Source organism: Athene cunicularia (assembly GCF_003259725.1).
Source record: "Athene cunicularia isolate RWA chromosome 8 unlocalized genomic scaffold, athCun1 chr8_part1, whole genome shotgun sequence".
Taxonomy (NCBI): Eukaryota; Metazoa; Chordata; class Aves; order Strigiformes; family Strigidae; genus Athene; species Athene cunicularia.
In genome coordinates this window covers 5,225,285-5,247,933 of record NW_020799109.1, presented here as the reverse complement: position 1 = coordinate 5,247,933, position 22,649 = coordinate 5,225,285, and the positions used below count along the sequence as shown (strand labels likewise).

General features: G+C 46.9%; 1 protein-coding gene across 1 annotated transcript; it reads right to left on the bottom strand.

The window, feature by feature from the left end:
* Nucleotides 1–673: 673 nt before the first annotated feature.
* On the bottom strand, nucleotides 674–21,105 carry PLPP3 (phospholipid phosphatase 3). The gene is made up of 6 exons (XM_026853865.1): nucleotides 21,072–21,105; nucleotides 19,995–20,152; nucleotides 14,987–15,270; nucleotides 14,167–14,224; nucleotides 5,978–6,154; nucleotides 674–1,039 (listed from the first exon to the last, which is right to left on the bottom strand). The coding sequence occupies exons 1-6, from the start codon at nucleotides 21,103–21,105 to the stop codon at nucleotides 914–916; spliced, it is 837 nt and encodes a 278-aa protein (XP_026709666.1). The 3' UTR covers nucleotides 674–913.
* Nucleotides 21,106–22,649: the final 1,544 nt, after the last annotated feature.

The window sequence follows — 22,649 nt, the reverse complement described above, 5'->3', positions numbered from 1 at the left end:
GAGCCGCCACTACCCACTTGCAAACCGCCAGCTACCGTGGGCACACAGGGAACCTGCTGTGATTTTGGTGGGGAGGCAGGAGAGGGGGGAAGAAGGGATGGCCGGGAAGCAGATGATGCTCTTTTTCACGAAGGGCCATTTGTGACTGTTGCACAGGCCTGGGGGCTCAGGCAGGGCAAACCCTCGCCAGGGAGCGAGCGGAGAGGAAGAAACGTGGCTTCTCTGCGCAGAGGATGGAGTTATTCAGCCTCACTGCACAGCTCAGGACTGCTCGTTAGAGGCGTGTAGTGTGAACAGAGACCCTTCAGAGATCTTTGACTGGGTAAGCTTCTCCTAAACTAAGTCACAGTATGGAATAGAGGAGGCAAAAATAAACTAGTATCAAAAAGAGAAAAAAGCAACTCTTACAAACCAATCCCAGATCTTGACTCAGTGCTGTTTCTCGTATATAGTGCTATACAATTTATTTGTGAGTTGTGTGTTTTGTTTTTTTTTTTTCTCTCGCAGGCATTGGAAATCTTCATAGTAAAAAAAACTAAGATGGCCAGCTTTCCAAAAATCCCTTAGTGTTCGTTAGGCTATGAACAATTTGGCGTTCACTACAACATGAACACTCAAACCAATTGCACATCCAGAACTCCGGCACCTCTCTTTGTTCGGCTTTTGTATTTTGTTTTTTTTCTTTCTCATTGTCGATTTTGACTTAGTAGACCACCACCCCTTTCCTCCAAATGTTGCAAGTTGAAAAGACCACAGAGTAAGACTTTACTGGTCGGGCAAGAAAGTCTCTCCCTACATTCTACTGTCTGATGAGATTTGAGAGCAGCAGGTAGTTGCTGTCAGCAGTCTTTTTTTGCAAAAAAAAAAAAAAAAATTAAAATAAAATACAACGCCCATCCGATTTCTCGAAGGTCTACACCATGTTGTGATGGTTATTCCGCTCAATGATGTCCACAGGTGAAAGGATCTCCTTCCGGATGGGTGGTGGAGGCAGGCAAGTCTTTGTCTTGGGCTTGAAGAGATCTGAGACATAAAACACCTGTAGAAGTAAGTGGAAAGGCAAACTTAGCTACACTGTGTGATGCTTTGTTCAAAAATTTGGTTTACAGAATATATAAATGTCTTTAAGCAGCAAAAGCAGCGCTTTTTGTGCTATTATTGAATGCCTGCCCATAACGCCGATAGCTGTGCAAACCCAAGTGCCTGCTACCACCTTTCTGTACAATACGGAAAGAGGCTCAGTCCTCACAAAACGCAGCGTAAAAACATCACAGAACAATTTAATTTCTCACTGTGTAATCACCGAGTGCAATACCCAAACTTCTGCTGAACGGGTTGAAAAGCCAGGAAACAGATACATGGCCCACACTCCAATAAAATAACAAAGGTCTCCAAAGGGCTGGCCTGACTCATGGCGAGTGGTTTTAGGGATGGAACAATTCATTCAGCCAGATATCAGGTAGGCAATTAAAAGCTTTCAAATCAAAGCTGTGTTAGAAGTTATCATCAGTGAGTCAACGGTGAGTGATGCTCTCTCCTCATGCCCCACCAAGGCACCAGTACAGAGCCTAAGGAGAGGAGGAGCTATTCCTGACTACTTCTTCCTAAATATCCCGTGATGTAACTCCTCTCCCGGATGTGAAAAAAACAGCACTTGGCAATTTCAGGAGGTAGCAGCACAATAAGAAACAAAGTGCTGGGAGGAAACTTCCACATCCTCCCTTGGCAGCCGCTGCAGAAAGTTTATCAGTCCTCCAGGACCGGGGCACTTTCTCCGTTGCCAAACCTCAGCCCCGTGCCAAAAGGGAAAAAGAGTCAGACAGCACAGATCCTCTGGACGGAGCAAAAAGTGGCAAGGACTCATCATTTTGTTAGCTGGCACCAAAGCCCCAAACTTCAGTCCTGCTGCCAGCGGCCTCTGCCAGCCCAAATTTGCCAGCTCATCTCAGACATTCTTCAGCACTGATAACTCCGACCGAGCTGTGGGTTTGCTAAGCCGAAACCCTGGGAGGAGCAGCACACGGAGTTAGCAGCACGTTTGTGTTTTCTCCCACAGTATTCGAATGCAACATTTAAGCAACAAGATAAGTCAGGAGAAAAAAAAAAACAAGTCCAAGGCGCTCAAAGGAATAATACTAGATTAGTATATCCAGGCTGGGTAACGCAGGGAGGGAGCAAAGATTTTTGCCACATTTTGTAGCTATCTAAATCCCTACACAGCAGGCCTAGTCGTCCCTAGAAACAACTTTTGCAAGTCCCTGTCAGCATGGGCAGTTAAGATGCTGACCTTAACAGTGAACCTGCTATAAGTGGCAATTTACTCCTACAATTATAACTGGGGATGCAGGAAGCTGAGCTGTTGTTGTTGCTCAGCTTTTATTACTTCATGGAAAAGCAAGGAAGGAGCTGACATATAAACCAGCTCTATTTTCAGTGTATGTGCCAGTGTGTGGCTGCCTAGTTGTGTAACAGAGCTGATAAAATTGTTTACAGGACATCCAAGTGGCAGCATTTGTACCTTTGGTTAAATAACAGGATCCAGCTGATCCTGCCAAGGACTGCAAGCTGGAGTCTGGCCTCTTGCTGCAGCATCAGTGTAAAAGCATGTTGAACTGCTCTGGCAATGGTTTTCTTTTGGGTCATTAATAACTGCAAAACCTCCACTCAGCTGGCTCGGCGCATTTCTGATGCCATCTCATCTTGCCCACCTTGGAGAGCTGGATTCAATCAAAAAGATGTCCAATTTCTGCACCAATATAGCCACAACAAATCAATTTATGGGAGGAGATTGCTGAGGGTAAGAAGCATATGGCGATAAGTCTGGTCCTTATTTTGGACAGGAATGAGTTATGGTGGAGTGTCATCCCAGGTATTTTAGCTTTTACTGTGCTGCTCGCTGCTTTTCAGGGTTTAATTCAGAGACTGGGTAAGAGGTTTCATTTCTCTTTAAGTTGTATTTCACTTTAACATGGCTGGAGGTTATATAAACACTTAGAGGAATCATGAAACGTGATCTTTGGGGGTTAAAACAGTGTGTTAAATCCTCCTAATGCCTGAACTGTTTAACACAGAAAAGAACTAATAAACGTGCAAAGTTTTTCACTTGGATTAGCTCCATTTCCTGTAGAAGGTGCTCTCCACCCATAAAGAAAACTTGACAGCAGAAGCCTGAGCGCGTATTATACAAAGCAAGCCAATATCTTGTATTGCCCCCGAACAGTTCCTATTCCTTTCCATTACATTGAAGAAATCTTTAATTACACACAGAGGTTAAAACAATTCATCTCAGCTGAGCAGCATCAGGAGCATGTCCTTCCGATGGCTCCCCTTTTCTCTCTCCATCAGATGAGACATAAAATTACACATATCAGGCTGCCTACAACGTGCATAAAAACTATTTCCATTTGAGAAATCCTCATCATATTTTACCCTGGATCAGAGTTTGAATGTTTCATCAGCTGGAAGTGCTTGACACTAATGTCTTCTGCTTGTTATTTCAGGCACTGAAGGACTAACGTGTCTGCTGCAGCACAACTTGGATTTAGGCTCTGGCAGCCCTTGGAGATGAAACTCACAATTGGTTTCTACTGAAAAATCGCAGCCTTGTAACTATGGTATTTTAACAGTCCTTGACTATTATCAGAGTGGACTCTTGAAGGTTTTGCTGGAGGAAAGAATGTGTGGGAACATCCAGGGTATGTTGGAGGTGATGAGTCTCCAGGTCCCTCCCTCTACTTCAGACCATCCCAGGCACAAGAGCTGGATCCCAGAGCTGGTCAAGGACCCTCAGGACATACCAGTAATTGCTGTGATACACCAGTAATTTTAGCAAAAAACAATGCAAACTGCAGGGAGTCTTGGGGTGAATCTTCCTCTTGTCTCTTGCTGCATGTCCCAAAAGGAAGGAAAGTCTGCTGGCTCCTCCTAAACAATAGCTCATGCCAGCAAAACCAGGTTCAGGAGAACAAGAACATATTGACTGTTCTTTGCAAGCTGATAGGACGAGGGTTGGGTTTAAACCCCACGCCGAGTCCTAAGCTGCTGCCTGAGATGTCCCCAGCCACCGAGCCATAACTGCAAAGGGTTTGGAGACAATCGCCCCCTCCACGAGCCAGCTGAGAAGAGGAGCGCAAGTTGCCCCAGGCTTGCAGGCAAACCTGAGCCTGCCTGTGAAACTCCAGGCAGCTGCTTCCTCTATCACTTTACCTCAACACAGGAAAACCAGCCCAGTGCTGCTGCAGCCGACCCTTCCCAGCAGTTTCCAGCTGCCAGAGGGCCGGGAGGGGACGGCCAGCCCTGCTGCTCATCCCGGCCAGGAAGCATCCGGACACCCGTCCGAGCATCCGGAGAGCTATTGTCCTTCTGAAACTGCTGCTGAGATCCAGGGATGGATCGCCTTATCCCTACTCCCCCTGTATATTGCTCTTATCCCACCTCTCAAACAGAAAGGCACACAGAGGGGTAAATACCCCCTGGCAACGCGCACTTGGCTTGTCAACAAACAAAGTCAGGCACTTGGACTGAAACAAGCTGTTTCATTGCTCCCTGCATAGCCCAGGGTCTTTTTTCCCCTAGGGCTGCCATCATGGTGCTACAGCTGACTGCTGGGATAGGAAAAGATTGCCAGGATTTGGAGAAGCACCCTGACAGTATTGGAATGAAGGACGCAGGACCTGTAACGGCATTGCTGTGAGCAGGCATTACAGCAGCAGCACTCATCTGTGCGCACACACACACACGCTTCTCTAGTTTCCTCCTCTGAATACGACAGCCCTGCATGGGGCATCGGCATCAGGCAATGGCAAAACCCAACAGCTACTGCTCAGAGAGTTAATAATACTTCATAAAAACTTCCCGACAATGACACTGTTGTCTTGGCTTTAGAATATTATCAAAGAGCGGAAAGTACGTGAATAACCTATTTTATCTTCTTGCAAAATATAACATTAGCCAATTTAATTCCTTGCCTTCAGGGCTGCTTTACTTTCAGATCAGTTAAAAACCAAAACACACACCCAAGAAAGTGGCAAGCTGTTAAATATCTTGCTTTCAAGATTTTGTACAGACATGGGATCGACCAAAACCCCCAGCCCCTTTGTTTCTACGTGAGGCAGCCAGCCAGCCCCATGCCCCCCACCCTGCCTACTTTAAATATCTGCATGTGTCACTTCGAGTTACAGGGCTGCACAATCAGGTCACTCTTTGGAAAGCAAATTGCATGAGAACGAGCCCGGCAGCCAAAGACAAGCAGGCACAGCTTTTGTTTGGTGTTTTCTCACGAGCCCTCTCGCTACATTAAAACCCCACCACCAAACGAGGCACCCTGCCTCCCCGCGCAGGGCAGACACCAGCTCCCGCTCCCAGGGGATGGGTTTTGGCTGGATTGTGCAGGGAAGAGCCATAAACCCAAGCACCCGAGACCCCCTGCTTGGGTCTTGGCGGAAAGCCGTGCAAGTGGGCGCTTGTTACCAAGAGCAGCTGGAGAAGTGAATGCTGCTGACTACGAGAGAAATACTCTCCCTTGTCTGAACGCCTTTTCAGCACCCCAAGCTGACTGGGTGAAGGGGCCCTTTGCCCAAGACCCGTTGGGGGAAAAACCCTAAATGTTGCCTTTTTTTCTGAATATGCAGTTTGAGAAGAGGAATTGCTTCATCCCTCTAGCACAGCAGCTGCATTTGCTCACGGGGAGGGGAAAGTACTGGGTGCATCCTCCTTTTTCAGGCGCCTGTCAGAGCACCCACCACCAAGGCAGTGGGGTGCTGCGCTCCACCTACAAGTGAAGTTTACACATGCTGTCACACTGGAATGACACCAGACCAAACCCCCAGAGCACGCTGCCTCTTTTCACGTCCCTGGCTCTATCGGGGTGGGGGTTACAGAAGCTGGCAGCAGCGTGGGCTGGGGAGGTGCCTGCTATTCCCCCGGTACCCCCAGCCGCATCCCTGCTGCCCTTCCTTGCAGAGGTTGACATACTCACCACGCAGTAAGCCACCAGGGCCCCCTGTGCAAAGCCCGCCAGCACGTCGGTGGGGTGATGCTTGTGGTCTGACACACGGGACAGGCCGGTGTAAAATGCCATCATGATGAGGGTGAACTGGAGGAGGGGACGGAGCAGGCGGGCTCCCTTCCACGTGAATCTGGCCTGCAGATAAAACTGCGGAGAAGAGGAAAACAAAAAAGCTTGAGTTAATTTGAGGGCAGCAAAGGAGGAGCTGTGCCCAAAATGTGTATGCATGGCAGTATCCCTCTGTGGGGCTGGCCATGGGGCACCCACACTCCTATAACTCAAGGAGTGGGGAGTTGTCAAAGAAGAATGATGCTCTTTGCAAATGTGTGTCCTCTATCATGAAGAGGGGAATGGAGATGGAGGGATTTTAACCCATGAAGAAAGGGATGTGGGCAGACGTGGGTGGGTACAGCCTTCCTTGGTGAGCCAGAGTCAGGAGCTTTGGACCCCCTGCATCTCAGCTCACACCATGGCCCTGCTTCAGTCTCAACGTGACCTGCCATCAGGCTGAGTAAGGAAATTCCTCCCCACTGCGATTTAGTGCACAACAGAAGCAAGGTCTCAAATCTGGGGCACGCAGGACCCATGGCATCTCTCAGAGGAAAAACAGGAATCAATCCAGCATGCCACACCTCCAGAGCCAGCCCTAAGAGACATAGCCACAACCGCTGACAACAGGGAAGCAAAATACAATCCTCTGACATTGCCATCATGTTTCCCAGCCCCGGGGGCTGCAGCCGTCCCACCGCATGGCATGGGAAGTTACTCCGACCAAGCGAGGGTAAAGCAAAGTCCCGGCTCGACCCAAAAAGACGAAGCTGAGGTGACGTCAAATGGACATTGTCCCCCCGTGACTATCTCGGGCCTGTTTCCATCTCATCCGGTGGGCACAGCCGGTTCCTGTGGGAACCGGGAAGCCGGGCGGGAAGAGAGGACAGGAAAACGGCAACCCACTGCCCACAGATGAGCGGGGCCAGGCGCAGTGTGGGGAGGAATGCTGCGAGAAGGGAGGGACGCTGCAGAAACCTTGCAGCCTGGGGAGGAGAGAGGCACTCGATGGCTCAAGGAGTGTAAAAGTGCCTGGCAAATGCTGCTCGGCTGCTGCAGCTCGGACCTGCTGCTCGCGGGCTCAGCCGCCACAGGTACGTTCTGCCTGTTCCGAAATGAAGCACTGGAAGTCAGACCCAGCGCGCTCTGCAACATCAGAGGGCTGGAAAGGGGTTTAATATCCATCTACGATTCCTTTTACACACCCAGAGCAGTTTATGCTGCCTTGATATAAAAGAGAACGAAGCTCTCGCTGGGTTCCCTGAAACCACAAATAACTTAATGACACCATTTACCTATAAAAGCAGAATTAATTGGAAAGCTGATAAGGGGGAAGCATCGTTTTGGCCAATTTAATGTTTGGCTGTTGCATAAACATTATATTTACCCCTTTTTGGAAAGAATACACAGCGGGTTCTTTAGAGGAAATGAAATATCATGTGATTTGAATGGAGCAGATGCTCCAAATTACCCAAATTGTTAGCCAATTAACATGGAAGAGAGCAGTACCAAAACAGCTCAGCGCTGGCTAATGAACATTATAATTCCGAGGAATATGTCTGCAAACCAGCTCCAGTCTGGGAACAGAGCCACGTCACCACAGCGCACGCTCCACACCATGAAAACGTGTGGACACGATGCTATGGGACAAGTTACAGCTCTCTAGATGCCCACAGCAAACCTACACTGATGTACCCCAGAGAATGGACCACTGGGCTGGTTGTCAAGTTTGTGATGATAATTTCTATGCTCGGGAGAAAGAGGAGTTGACCATCAACCTATCAAAATTAGGAGTCATGTTCTGCTCAGAAAGATCTAAAAAAAAAAACAAAACCAAAACTCAACCCAAAAACCTCCCACCACCAGTGAGGAGGTGCTTTCCCTCCAGGTAAAATGCAGCCACCACTGAGCTGGAAAGCTGGAGCTGTATAATAGCGTTCTGCACAGTCACTCGCAGTGATTTAACAGCGGGCACTTCATCCTGCAAGTAAATATCTAAGCGGTACATTAGCAGGGACCTGCATTTTTAGTTTGCAATTCTTCGGCTGTCTGAATTTTCATTGCCATGGTATTTGTGCACCCAGTGATCTGCCACTGACAATAAACTATGCAGGCAGGATACTCCTGGGAAGTATTCAACGTGGTGATAGAGGGAGTTGGGGACCCTGATGTCTTTAAATAAGATTCCTCAGTGTAGTGACAATGTCCCTTGGAAAAGCAGCATTTGTGGAGAATAGCATTTTTAAAGCACAGAAAAATATGCTTCTATTGTCATGGTTTAGGCTCAGGTTTATTTTCATGTTCAAGAGTCTCAGCCTGGCCCAGGTGACAGTGCAAAACTTAGGTTCCCGCATGTTGCTGCAGAGCAAAAGTAGCTCCAAGTATTATAAATTATTACTTAGTTCTACCAGAATGTCTTGAAACCTAACATCTTACTTCAGTCTTCAGGCTCTGTCACATCAAACCCCTTAAAAAAAAATTTGCTGTTGGATAATCTGATATTTATCCCTTTTACACAGCCTTGACATCCTCTCAAATCATTCCATCCCACAAGCTTGGGCTAAATAGTTCATCTGTAGGCAAGGAAGCAAAGTATAAATTAAAAATTAGGAATAAAAAGCTAACCCTGAGTTTGAACACACAAAGCAGACACTTTTGGGGCTGAAGCAATTAACAATTAAAAATATTTGTAAACTGACTCGCTCCTTCCAAAGCGCAGCTCTGAACTGTGTGTCTAACCTACACACTTTAGCCCTGGAAAAGGTGTGCAAAGGCAGCGTGGCACCATAAGGGGCGTGCTGGGTGCCACCCAAGTCCCCAGCCCCTAATTCATGCCCACACCTGCACATCTTGGAGGAGTAAAACCCGCTAGGATAGATCTCTCACAGACACTATCAGTGGGAGGATCTTGATCGAGCTCCTTTTACTGCCACAATAAAAGTATTGGAAAAATTACCTTTTAGTTCCCCATTCATAAAGAAAAAAGGGAAGGAAAAAAAAAAAAAAGAAGAGGATAACAGCACTTTTCAAATTCCACAGGCATGTTATGAGTGAGCATGCAGTACATCAAAAACTGTGCTCAAAGGCCAGGGTGCTTAGGATCCTCCAAGTACTTTAGAGGCGAGCCTCGGAGTGCTACAAACTTTGCCTCTGCCCTCAGTATGAAAGAAAAACCTAGTTGACAAGAGAAGGTCAAAAAGCAAAAGGAGGGCTTGAGGGCTGAAAGGATCAGATTTTCCCTAAACCAGGAATTTGTGCTATTACTAAGAAATGGGAATTTCTTAGCAATTTATCTGAAAACCTGCTTTTGAAGGGGCTTTTTTTGAAACCTGGGAACAATTCTGAAGTGCTGCCTGCTAAGGACTGCCAGATTTGGATCAGAACATGGGACTGGAGGGAGCCCTTCCTGGGAAGGGATGGAGGAGCAAGACCACAACTTGGTCATTTCCACCACAGACCAAAGGGCAGCAAAAGTCAGGAGGAGCATCAGCAGGAGCAAGGGTGGATGGAATAAAATGGGATCACACAGAGCAAGAGTTATTTGGAGCTCCCATCCACTGTCTCCTGGCAGAGGCCAAGTTACCACAAAGCAGATGGCTTGAAGGACGTCACATTGCTCTTCTGCCAGGGGACTTCCACAGTGCTGGTGGGGTCAGCCCATCGCCACATGCAACCCCCAAGCAAACCCACTGAGGAGGAATTGGCAGGGTCACGGACTAAAAACATCACCTCCAGCCTCCCGGGGCTTTTCACCACCCAGAAATCCCGTCCTGTTCACACTCTTTCCACCACAGGGCTGAACTCCATCAACCACGTCCCTTAGTCACAGCTAAGGTTTCCTTCTGGGAAATGGCTGGTCTTGTTTCTGACTGTCTGACCTGAAGTTACCTCCATCTCCGGCCCCATCTGCAAGCAGAGAGGTACCCAAAGTGATACGGGACCAAAACCCCTCAAACCCGAACTCACCCCGGCGTAACACACTGCCCTGGCTGGGCAAAGCCAGCTGGAGGAAGGACAACTGCAGAATTCAGTTTTTAGCACCAAGACGGCCAGGGGACAAGGACAGGAGACAGGCAAAGACTTCCCAGCATGAAAGGGATGCATTGTTTGCCTCTTCCCTGCCTTTGTTGAGCATATAGCATCCTCCCACCCCATCACAAATATCCTATCAGCTCAGCAACGCAGTTCACACCTTGGCCCTGCCCTCCAATGTAATTCCAGTTTATTCGCATACTTAGGTCACCGCTGAACTTGACTCCAGGTCCACACTACCACAGAATTTCCTTCACATGGGCACATCACTTAGCAGCACCAGGGCACTGGGACCTTCCTCCACCCTTCCGCAAGAAACCCCAGTGAAAAGCCTCATGCTCACCCCGTTACACAAACCAAGCAACATCTCTAGCTAATTTTCCATACTAATCAGTAGAACACACTAAAACCCACTCTGATCTGAAGTCTTCAGCCTCACCTACCAACTCACATTAAATTTGCAAGCTGCCCTGTTTTACTCTCATTTTATCCAGAATCAGCCAACTGAAGAATATTAATTTAGCTTTTCTGCATCCTCTGTGTGGTTAACTGTGATTTCAGGCAACTTTGTGCTGAAAAAAATAATAAAAAAAAATCAGCATTATGGTCTCATGTGCTCACGGGGAGTGGAAAGCATCCATTGCTCTCCGCAAAGACTCTCCTCATCCAGCAAAACAAAACCAAGAGGTGTGGGTCAGGTCCAGAGGGCTGTGTGGAATAAGCTGTTACATACCTCCTCTTTCCTCAGCTTGCTATAAATACGTATTACGGGCTCACTCAGCCAAGGAGTAACAAAGCAAGGAAAATTAAGACAAAGAGGATTACCCAAGCGTAATTTCCCCTTTTAAATTTTTTATACAAAAGCCTGATGTTAATTGGGTACGCTTGGTGACAAGAAGGCTGTGAGAAACAGCCCTGAAGTCTCAGTGTTTAGAACTAAATCCCAGGAGATTTTACTGTGTTGCAAACACCTTTCCCTGGGACTTTTCCCCCAGAGCCCTCCGGGGCTTGGCATCTACTTGCATTTTCCTACCAGGAGCCCATGGCCAAACTGTTTCTCCTTGATGGATACCACAGGGCACTGCTGCTGTGCCAGGAGATGGGGAATCCATGGTCAGCCATCCACCGGCCACCGAATACCTGGGCAGAGCCCCATGGTGCAGACAAAGCCCCGTGGGATGCATGGGAATCCAGGTATCTTTTAATAGACCAGCTAAAGCTTTCTGGCACCCGTCTCCATCAATTGAGGCAAACTTGAAAAATGTTATAATTCAGAACGGGGTCTAAGAGTGAAGCCAAGGAACGCCAGAAAAGATGGGAAGTGACTTATCCTTGAAGTATGAAGTATTGTTCAATGGGGAATGCACTCAGGATGCAGCTGATCAGCCAAACCTCTGCAGCACACACTCAGCCCCACAAACACCCACACCCTGCAAAGGCTCACAGCAAACTCCTGGTACCCAAAGCACCAGCACCAACCTGCTGTGGCGCAGCTCTCAACTCCCAGGAACCAGAGAATAATTGTTTTGTTTTGATTGAGATTATTCCCTGATTAAATCAATCAAACCCACCTCCTGCAGGTGCTGGCATGGTGGATGCCACATCTCCAACCAGGCTTTCAAAACCCCACTCATTCATGGAGCTGGGCAAGACAACAGGTTTATTTTGCATTACATAAAATTCTTCTGGATTGTTATAACATTTTTTTAAATGTTTTTTTTTAATGCTATCAGCCTTTCCAACACAACAGATTTTCTGCCTCCCTTTTTCTTTTTCTGTGAGATTTTTCATTCAGGTTCTGGCTGTGGCCAGGGAGAGGGAGTGATGGAGAGCAGGGTGCTGCTAGACAAGTTAGACTCATAGAACGATTTAGGTTGGAAAAGCCCTAAGATCATAGTTTCCTCACTTCTGATACACACTGTGTCACACTGTCTTGTCTCAAGTAGCCTTTTTCTCCCTTCAATTTATGACTGAACACTTGCTATAATTTTTCCTCTGACTTTTTAAGGCACCAGGCAACTGAACTGGTCAGACAGAGCCTGATACCAACCTTATTCCAGGTTTGGGACAAAGAAAAAAAAAAATTCTTAAGGAATTAGGTATCAGAATCACTCAATAGAGAGGGATAAATGGAACAGCCTGGTGTCCTGAATCAGGGGGGAGAGGGGCAAAGGCTGCAGAGAACTGATAGCTCAAGTGCTCCCATGTGAGGCCAGGGAAGGGCAGCAAAGAGAGATCAGAGGCACCTTTCTGCTCTGAAGCGTTATACAGGAGCTAAATGCCGCTTTCAAAGCCTGCTGCAGTTAAAAAGAAAGTCAGGCAGCAAGCATTGGTGCAAGGCAGTGCTGGAAAATGATCCATGAAGGTTTTCCATGCATCCCATGGGAATGCTGCAGGCACGCTGCAGGTTTGGGGTCTCCAGTGCACCCCCTACCACCAGCACTCCCATTTGTTTCTTGCCTGCTCTGTAACTGCTGGTTTTTCAGAAAAAAAACATGGTAAAAAACTGGCAGAGCAACATGGTCTGCCGCACACCTTGCAGAAGAAGGGTCAAGCCCCGGTGACTTCGGGCAGCCACCACCAAAGCGACCGGGGTGGAAACACGGGGAAGGGGCGAGCACTTGTCCAGCTGGGCACAGCTCCCTGTGTTTTTCCCCTGTCCTGAAGGATGCTGCAGGACATGATCCTGTGCAAAAGGTAAAGCATCAGGCTTGGCTTACAAAAAAGCCTGGGATCAGCATCTCCTAAAAAAGCACCTGGAAGGCCAACCCAAGTCTTGCTGAGTATTTGGAGAGAAAGCACCATCAACTTAATAGGGACTGGCAGTCCTCATTGTTTCCAGATGCCAGGCTTGAAAGCATCTCAGGGCTGACTTATCTGCCTGCCCACAGATCTCCACGGACGTAAATAAATGCCAGTGTGAGTGATGGTTTCCAAACTCAGCTCAGAAGGTTTTGTGATGGCAGTGGAGGAGGATTGAGCCTCCTGCAAAGCATCGCTGGGGCGGTTCTGCATTGTAAGACAGCTGGGAGGAAACAGCAAAAACGTTTACTGAAGAAATTCAAAAGTTTTCCAAGAACAAAAAAAAAAAAAAGGGGGGAAAACAAGGAAAGAATTTAATATGCTGTCACCAACAGCCTGGAAATATATTAGTAATTGAATTACAGAAATTGCTCACAGGGAAGGGGGATCCAGGGCTGAGAAGGCAGGAGGGAAAAGTGGTCACTTTTCAGGAGGTAAAGGGATGAGGCGGAAGGACTGTTCATAAATAAAAAGCTCATGTTTAATGTTTTTATCAGTGTTATGCTGTTTCTTTGCTTGCCAGGCTGAGCTTATAGGAGATGGGAGGAGGCACAAATCTCAAAAGGAATCCAAAATCTTTTTCCTGATTAAAAAAAAAAAATTTAAAAAAAAGAGAACCAAACCACACAAATCACTATCCAGATCCTCCCAAAATGCTGCCTGTGGGTCCAGCCCCTCGGGGGGCATGGGCAGTGTGCGTCCTGCAGCCCCGGCAGGAAGCACCTTGGCAGCCGCCCCGGCCCCAGCCCCGGCACAGGAAGGGTAGAACCATTTCTCACTGACAAAGAAAAACAAGTCCCAGCCCTCTGCTCCGGATCCAGGCAGGCAGAGGCTGCTCCACCTGCTCAGTGAAGCACATTTGGGAACCAGCCTTCACCCCGACCCAGACAGAGCCGCGTCGGCACATCTCCTTTCCTCTCCATCAATGCAACATTTCGGCTTGCCCCAAACTCTCCCCAGGGGAAACCTCAACGTGGGGTGAACAAAATTGCACAGGTTGTCCACAGATTTAGCAGGATTCAGATTTAACTGCAGCCTTGGCTACATCCCAAAGCTGCATAGCTCAGCTATCACCCCAGGAGTCTCCATTCCAAATAACACCACAGGTGCCGAGAGTGGATCTTTCCACCACCGGCTTGTTCAGGCTCCTTTTTTCAACCGACCCGCTATCTTCGACGCTCACTGTGCTGTTATTGCTACTGAACGTGGGTGAGTGACTCGGGAAAGGGGGCAGGGGATAAGTCAGTTCAGTCTCAAGCAAGGCTGAGGTTACTTACCACCAAATACAGCATGGTGTAGAGGGAGAAGGATGCGTGCCCAGAGAAGAAGGATTTCCTGCAAAACAAAGCAGGTGCTAAGAACCAGCCACTATGATCTCAAACCGCTATTATAACTTTATGCGGAATATGGCGACTTGTCCGCTGCTACCAAGAGGGTGGCAAAGCAGAGGAACCCACAACCCCCAATCTTCTGGGTTATAAAACCCCCATTATCCGCCCTGCTTGCTCATGAGGCGGAGAGCAAACGGATGGGCAGGATGTTCGCATTGTTCGTCCCTTCCTGGTCTACTTGTGGGACAGCAGTTATTTCCAGGATAACTCGATAACTCATCGTCTTGCCTCAAATCACCAGGAAACCGTAAAGAAATAAGTGAGCAACTTCTCCAGTCACTTTATGTGAAACGCCCCTGGAAATGTGAAAATTGAGCAGTTGATGGATTTGATAGAGAGCTTGAAGGGGAGGCGCTGCCAGCCCTGCCTGTGTGGAGCCTTCTTGGAGAAGAAACCCTCTGCTCCACTGCATGGGACAGCTTAAGCTGCTCACCATGAGCTCAGCTCTCACAGTGAATTCCCACATTGAGCAAGCACTTGGGGAAACAATAGTGTAGGAGTAAAGAGAAAGGAAAAGAAATATTACTCAGCCAAGTCCTGCAATTCCCGGGGGAAACTGCCCGTCGCTGGCAGATGGAGTTACTGCCTTTGCAGAGAAAGCAGCGTTTGAATCATCTATTGCTGGCAGAGAAACCCCAGGACGTATTTAGCGTGAGACACCGTTTTGGTGGCAGCAAACCATCACTTGGATGCCATGGGCTCTCACCTGGCTTCCTGGACCTTGCTGTCGCTTCCCCTGCAGGTGTAGTTTTGGATGTAAACTCCCTTAGCACAGTTGATGGTGGAGAAATCCAAATCGCAGACTTCCAGGAAATGCGGCCGCAAGCGCCCAACGGACACTTTGGCAATGTCTGTGAAGGACTGGCTGATGGCACAGCCGAAAACGAAGCAGCCCACCTGCTTATAAAGTGCTGCCACGTAGGGGTTCTGGATAAATGAGCGCGATTTCTCCTTCAGGTAATGGATGCGGTAGAGCTCTCCCGTTATAATCTGTGGGGGAAATGCAAGAACAAGGTTAGAGAGCAGAAAAGATGCTGTGCAAAACCAGTGATTGCTGGCAAATGCAGGTTTGAGACAGCTCCGAGCATCTCGAACCAGGAATCTGTTTCCACTGTGAGGAAGGAGAGTCCATAGCTCAGCATCTCTCCATCCTCCTTCTCTTCCCTCTCAAGAAGAGATTGTAGAGCTCAAAATGTTTTTTATGGAAAAAATTCCATAAACAAGAAAAAAGCAAAAAGCAAGATTTTGGTTTAGCATATTGGTTTATCTTTACAGAGGTAAAATAGTGCCCCAGATCTACAACAGCATAGTGGGAAAAAAAAATATAAAATTAACATAAACCAGTTTAAGGATCAGTGTATATTTGGGAAGGAGAGGCCAGATCCACTCCCTCTTATCAAACTGATTTTGGAGGAAAACAAATGAACAACCTGCTTATCTTCATCTCTGACAACTATAAGCACAACAGGGGAAGATACAGAAAGCCCCAAATTTTTTAGGTTCTGGACCCAAATTTGCCACCACCAGACCTGTTCCAAACTGCTCAAAGACTCTGTAAACGTCAGCTATTTCTGGACATTTCAAGGGGTCTTGCCATTGCGTGGCAGCAAATGATGATTTTTCTTGTGTCATGGGTGCTGAAGTTTGACAATACAGGTATAAATCACCATCAGGGAGCAGAGGTCCCGGCTTCTCATAACCCTTACTCTTAAAAGATGGGTTAATGAAAATCAGGCTGTGAAATGAAGTCCAAATGTCTCACCTCTCCCAAAGAGGCAAAGGCTTAAATTGTTCTCTGTCACGTTACACACCTAGCTTTTGAGCTCCAGATTTACAGCTTTAGGATTTTATTCATTACTTTAAATGTTTTTATACCCGAGTAATAAATCGAGGCCTTTTATTTTTTTGTTTTCGGCTGCCCCCTTGTCCCTGCCCCTCTCTAGTCACAGGCACTGTGATATGTAAAATTAACTGTCAAGAAAAATGCCTTCATGTTAATCCCTTTCTGAAGCAGCCAGCAATATTCCTCCCGGCATGGCAGCCTGCCAGCAGCATGCAGGAGACAAGGCTCCCCTGCCTACCTTTTTTAAAAGCTTGGCACAACCTTTGGAAACTAATAAACTGGAAAAGTATGGCAATTAGACTAAGAGGAGATGAAGCTGTATCATTGTTTGAACTCATTCATACCATGGCTCAAAAAAAATAAGGTTGACCTAAGGCAGCTGAAGCTGCAGCTAAACAGGCTTTATCAAAGAGAGATACAACTATAATAACAAAAAATAAAGGCCGAGCTAGAGTGCCCTGCTTCCATGCACAGAAATACTTTGGGTGGCTGCACAATCATTCAGGGTTTATGTGTCACTGCGGAGCTTTACTCTTGCAAATCTGGTCATGACCAAGAGTTGTTTGGGGAGCTGAAGCTAACTGGCTCCAGCATCACTGTAATCCTCACAGACTCCAACGACCACGGTTTATCTCCATTTTGGACCACTTTCCAGCGTAAGCTGGCAGCCAGGACATCAACTGACATGAGAACTGCAGAGGGAGGTTGGAGCATCTCCTGCTCCTCTAGCAGGAGGCAAATTCAGGTTGTCCAGGATGGACATAGAGGCTCCTGTAGAAGGACACGGCCACCACCTGCAGCCTCCCAAAAGCCTAAATTCACAAGAAAGGGAGCTATGAGGCTCAAAACTCAGAAGGGAGACAAGACGAATTAAGGATGACATCCGATACTGTCAGATGTGCCATTACTCCAAACTCACAAACAGATCCACATAAACCCAAGGCTCTTGACCTGGGAAAGGCATGTGACCATTTTAAATAGGGACCAACAAAAGTCTGGGGATTAATATTTTTCTCTCACCATTGGTGGTCTGGGTAATTGCACATATGTAGCAGATTGTAAATTGGAGACTTCATTCCCTCGCTAACATGCTGCTGGGCAGCCATGAACCCTCCCTGCTTAGTTAAAGCCATGGCTCAACCTTAATGAGAAGCTAAAAATTGGGTAAACTTGTTTTTTTGGCAGTGCTGTCCCAGATAAAGCAGGACGGTGGAAACTAATGCAGCACAGATGTGCACAAACTGAAAGGACATCCTGAAAAGAAAACAAGTCTTAAAGATATTAAGCTCTTCTTGTGCCCTGCACTTCTGGCAAGCCATCTGCATGGGACATATGCCATACCTATGTGACGGGCACAGCTCCCGGGGGACTGTCACACACATTTAAGATGGTCCCTAGAAAGAAGCCAATATCAAACTTTCCTGTCTGTGAAAGCCTTCTGCAGGCTTTTGGTTGCCGTGCCCATGTTATCGTTATCATAAGGTATCACCAGAAATCTAATTAGCCTGTAATTACTTTTAGAGCTTTTCTAATCATTTGTGTCTCTGGTGTAACATTCTCTGTGTTTAATCACATTGAAGCGTATCACCTTCAACTGTAAAACAACCAGCTAATCCAGCTGTGTAACTTAGATCACCTAGGAAATTAATTTTCTTTGGTATTTTTCATAGGCTTTCAAGACCTATCGTGTGGGGACATGGGGCACCACAGCAGCAGCACCCCTATGAGGCTCAGGAAGAGAAAATGTCACCTTCCCCTGGCTATTCCAGGGACCATCAACGTGCTTCTGTGACAATCAAATTAACCATCTTCCAGCAAGAAGTGCAGTCAGGAGAGATGTGAGAGCGCACAGCCCAGGGCCACAAGCCTCGCCAGGGTCATCTGCACAGTAATTTGCCTGAAGTCAGTAAATATATAGGTATTAAAACCAAATGCATATCCTCTCACATCCTGGTCGAAGCAAAGGTCTTCGCCTCTGCCGTTTACTTAATGAGCACTCTGGGTGTCCTCGAGCCATTTAAAACATGACCTGGACCTTTTACCCTGGGCTAGACGGCCCGTGACACCACGTAAAGCGAGGGCGTGAAATTTTGGCCGCGCCATCCGAAACGCCAGCTCCCTGCAAGTCCCCAAAACCGCTGTCCTGCCTCTCGAAGGCAAGAGCTGTGAGTGAAAGGAGCAGAGTCAGTGCTTTGTGGATTTGGAAGGCATTCCTATTATGCTACAGTAATTCTGGTATCTGGGTTACATCTGAAAAAAAAAAAAAAGAGGTCAGGCTGACTTGAATTTTCCATGCATGCTGCCATAGCAAAGAAATCTGTTGCTTCAATTCCTCGTTAGCCGTTTGTATCACTCAACAGCAAATAACCAAGCTTCTGAATTTACCCTATTAAGTTACATTTGTTGTGGGCACAGCAAAACCAGGGCAGAAACATCTCATTCTTTGGGGATTTTCTTTCTCTTTTAATTGACCTGCTATTTTGAGGTAGAAAGTTGATGGATCACATAGGCAGCTGATTATGTTTCCAGTTTCTGTTCCAATTCCTGTATTTGCCACTGCCTCATTACTGATCAGAAGCACACTCCGCATGGAGCCGGCGTGCCGATAGCTCAGGCAGTAATGCGAAAATGAGAGGCTTTCTCATTTCGTTTTTATGGCTTTTCCACACTTGGGGGTAATTCACCTGCAGGGTAAAATTCTGCTCTGTTTATAGAATTGGGGGCCTGGCACCTTTCAGACTTGTTCTGAGGAGGAAGGGAGCATAGGAACAAGGCAGTCTGGGGGACCTACTAAGTGACCTGAGTGAGTATATGTGGTCAGGAAATCGGGGAGGATTCACAGCATGAAGCAGCAAGGTTGAGGATGGGGTATTACCAAAGCAGGCACTACGCCATGCTAAAATAGCTATTGCCCGTGATATTGTTCCTACGAGGAAAGATGAAAGCCAAGAGGGGAACAAGTGCTCCTGACCTCTCCGTCTCCATCTCCATCCCTGCCAGCTGAAGGACCAACAGCATCTCTGGGAAAGCACCTGCACTGTGCTGGCAGCAGGTGAAAAGGAAAACGTAGGTACTTTTCAGAGGAGAATTTCATCTTCAGCTGGAAGCATTTGATCAACAACCAGGAGACAGCTCTTGCCTTCTGCCCCAGCACCACATACACGCTGGCATAAGGAAGCTCAGCTCCACGGGCTGAATTCAGCTTTTCGGCTGACATATAGGGCTCTCACCGTGCAATTGTTTCCTAGCACAGCTCTAGGAAAGCTGGCAGGAAAAGAGAAATGAGGAGGCATTGGCAAGGTGGTGCATTAACTACTTTTTACAGTGAGGACTCTGGGAATACACTCCCCATAGAAAGTTTTAATTGTCTTTTTAAAATGGCTGTAATACACAACCTCTTAAAAAGCTAATACTAACCTGTGAAACTTTTCCAGGCACCAGTTAGCTGAAAAGATGTATCTTTTTTTTTTTTTTAGACCTTATAAAACAGGCAAATACCAAGAGTTATTTGAATAGGGACAAACCATGCCAAGTCCTTACTGACATACAAGTCTTCTTGCTTCTATTCTGAACTTTTACTGGAGGGTGAAAAAGCTCTTGTGGTGCTCACAGACTTGCCCAAACAGCTTTGGGCCTGTTTATGGACTTCAAGGGTAATCTCATTCCTCCCATCACAAGCTTTCATTTGCAAATCTACTGCTCCACACTTACACAGAAGTCAATTCCAGAGGAGATGTGCATGGACACTCTGGTAAGTCTGCGTTAAGTTCCCAGCGCCAACAGGACATTCGTGCCATCAACTAAAGAGGTGACAAAAAGCCATTGGGGATGCCCAATGGACAGGAGAGGAGATTTTGGAGGTGGTACTCACAGCAAGGATAGCGATGAGGATGCCTGCAGCACACAGCACTGCATCATTGATCGTCTCCATCGTCTTCAGTGGGTACCTGATGCTGTCATCGTCACAGTAGAAGCCCCGCTGGTAGGGCTGGATTGTGCTCGTTTCAATGATGAGGAAGGGCAACCCAGCTAGAAAGAAGGGGAGACAACACCAAACCCATCAGCAATACAGGAAAACACAAGCAGCTCACCAAAAAAAAAAACCAAAACAACAAACCACCACAGAGACCCAACGACCCAACTAGAAAAATCATGAAGCACCATTCCTGATGCTTTTCTTTCCATACCACTGTCTTTCCAAGGGGAATGGCATTGGGATTTGTTTTTCCAAGCTGCTCTTGTGGGGAAAAAGCATCTCCTCTGTTATGGTTATCAGATATCTGCACTGCCTGGTTTCAGTTAAGCCTTCTGCACTGCAAATATTAACTTACAGAAACGGACCCCTAAAGCAATCCCTCTGCAGAAAGCCATGAAAATGAATCTGGCACTTTTCTCCGGGGAGGGCCCAATGCTCTGCCGCACGCCCCATGGCAGAGCAGCCCAGAGCTGTGCAAACAAACACTGGAGGATCGAGTATCAGCACAGCTTCTCCTACCTGCTCAGCCCAGCTACACTCCATCCCCATTACTTTTATGCCTTTGAAGCCTCCCTTGGCTCCCTCCTCCTCTTCTACAGGGTGTGTTTGTACCTACTAGTGCCATAAGACCTGCTTTGAGCAGCTGTGGGACACCCATCCTTCACCCATCCATGCAAGGGGAAACCCAACCAGCCCATCCACAAGAGCTGCTGAACTCCCATCAGAACCTGTTCACCTTCAAACACGTTAAAGCCACGTGAAATCTGTTTATAAACCCTGTTTGTGAGCCCTCTGTGCAGGAGACCTGCATCTGCACAGCTTGGCTGGACCTTTGCACCAGGCATAGAGGAGATCTGCTCAAAACCATGGGGTGATGGGTTAGGACACACACTGTGGAGGAGACACCTTGAAATTGATGCACATCTGTAACCCCATATTCGTCTGTCAGAGAAATACAGCATTGCCTCAAACCTGGAAGAAGATCCCTGGGGTATTTCCCAGCCATGATGCTACCTTGGGTAGGGCACCCTCCTTCCCTTTGCCTCAGTTTCCCTATCCATATTCACTATTAAGCCCATCACCAAGAGGAGTGGTACATCCCTACCATAACAAGCCTCAAATTCCCTGAAACCTGTGTTCAGGATAAGTCACAAACCACAAGGTATAGGAAACCCTTATCCTGCTTGCAGAGCGAAACCCAGATAAGGGGAAAACAAATGCACAGTGGTTAAAGCTGTCCTCGGGCCAAGACAAAAGGTCTCACACCCAGATCCTACAGAAAGCACTAGGGAATATTTGTCAACCACTAACTTTCTTCAGAATCTGTGGGTTTATTTAGACAGCTAGAAGTCTATGACATCAGAGGGTTTTTTCTTCTAAAATTAAAAAAAAAAAAAAAAAGTTAAAAAAAAGAAGTGCTGTTTGTTGGGTTTGACCTAAATTTGTCCACAGTACCTTTGCCATGATCACAATCTGCTAGATGTGATTAGCACGGGTATCATACAAATTATCAAAAAATGTCATCAAAATAACGTTCCCCATCTCCATGTGAACAACTTTCTGTATTTCACTTTGCACAATCCATTTTGGCTCCTTCTCCTATATGTTAATAGGTTTGTCTAATCCAGGATTAATAGCAGGTTTTGGTAGTCTTAAGAAAAAGTATAAACTCCATCATCTGTGAGCAGGCGCAACCACACACAGACCTGAAATCTCTCAGGTACCCAAGAGTGGCCAGGGCCACTGCTCGGGACTCCTTTCGGATTCTGTCTAAAAACTCTGGAAATGGGTTAACTGCAAGCACTGGGCCCCATGAGGCTTGGCAGAGCAGGACAGTTTCCACCACACGTGTGAACTAGCAAGGAAAGGTTTCAGAACCGCCTGTCCGGCTCGGGTTTGGTAAATAAAATCGGACATTTCATGTGAATCCAGTTGATCTTCATTCCACTATTTAACCGTTTTGGTGCCTAGCCAGCTTGGCCCCAAAACGTGCCTCTGATGCCAGCAATCCAATATTAATAGGCCACTTAAAAAATCCTTAAGTTTCCCAATGAAAAATTGCAGGAGAAGAGCTAATGTCGCTCGGTGCGATCCAATTTCACATGCACTTGAAGCAGCAGCGTAACAGTTGAACTCAGGGAGTAGACATGCCACGGTTACGTGGCTTATTGTTATTTCTCCAGTTCCTCTTGTTAATAGCTTTCACATGACAGGTCTGTAAAACACATGTTCCCACAGACAATAAAATACATCTGAAAGCTAAAACTGGCTTTAGAGAAGAAAAAAAAAAAGACAATAGTGTTCCTATATATTATGTGAACCCAGGAATAATAAAGATTTGTTTTCCCTTCATTCATTGAACAGCATGGGGTAGTATTTCCGCGTTTCAATTATATGTATGCTTGCCACAGCTATAATAAGAGCATAACTGACCTATATGGTATACATTTTCTTAAAGTGCACATAGGCATAGTTTAGAAAATCCAATGGTTTTGTTTTCTCTCCTACAAACTTGTGGTTTAGCGGGATATTGCCAATCAAGTCTTGACA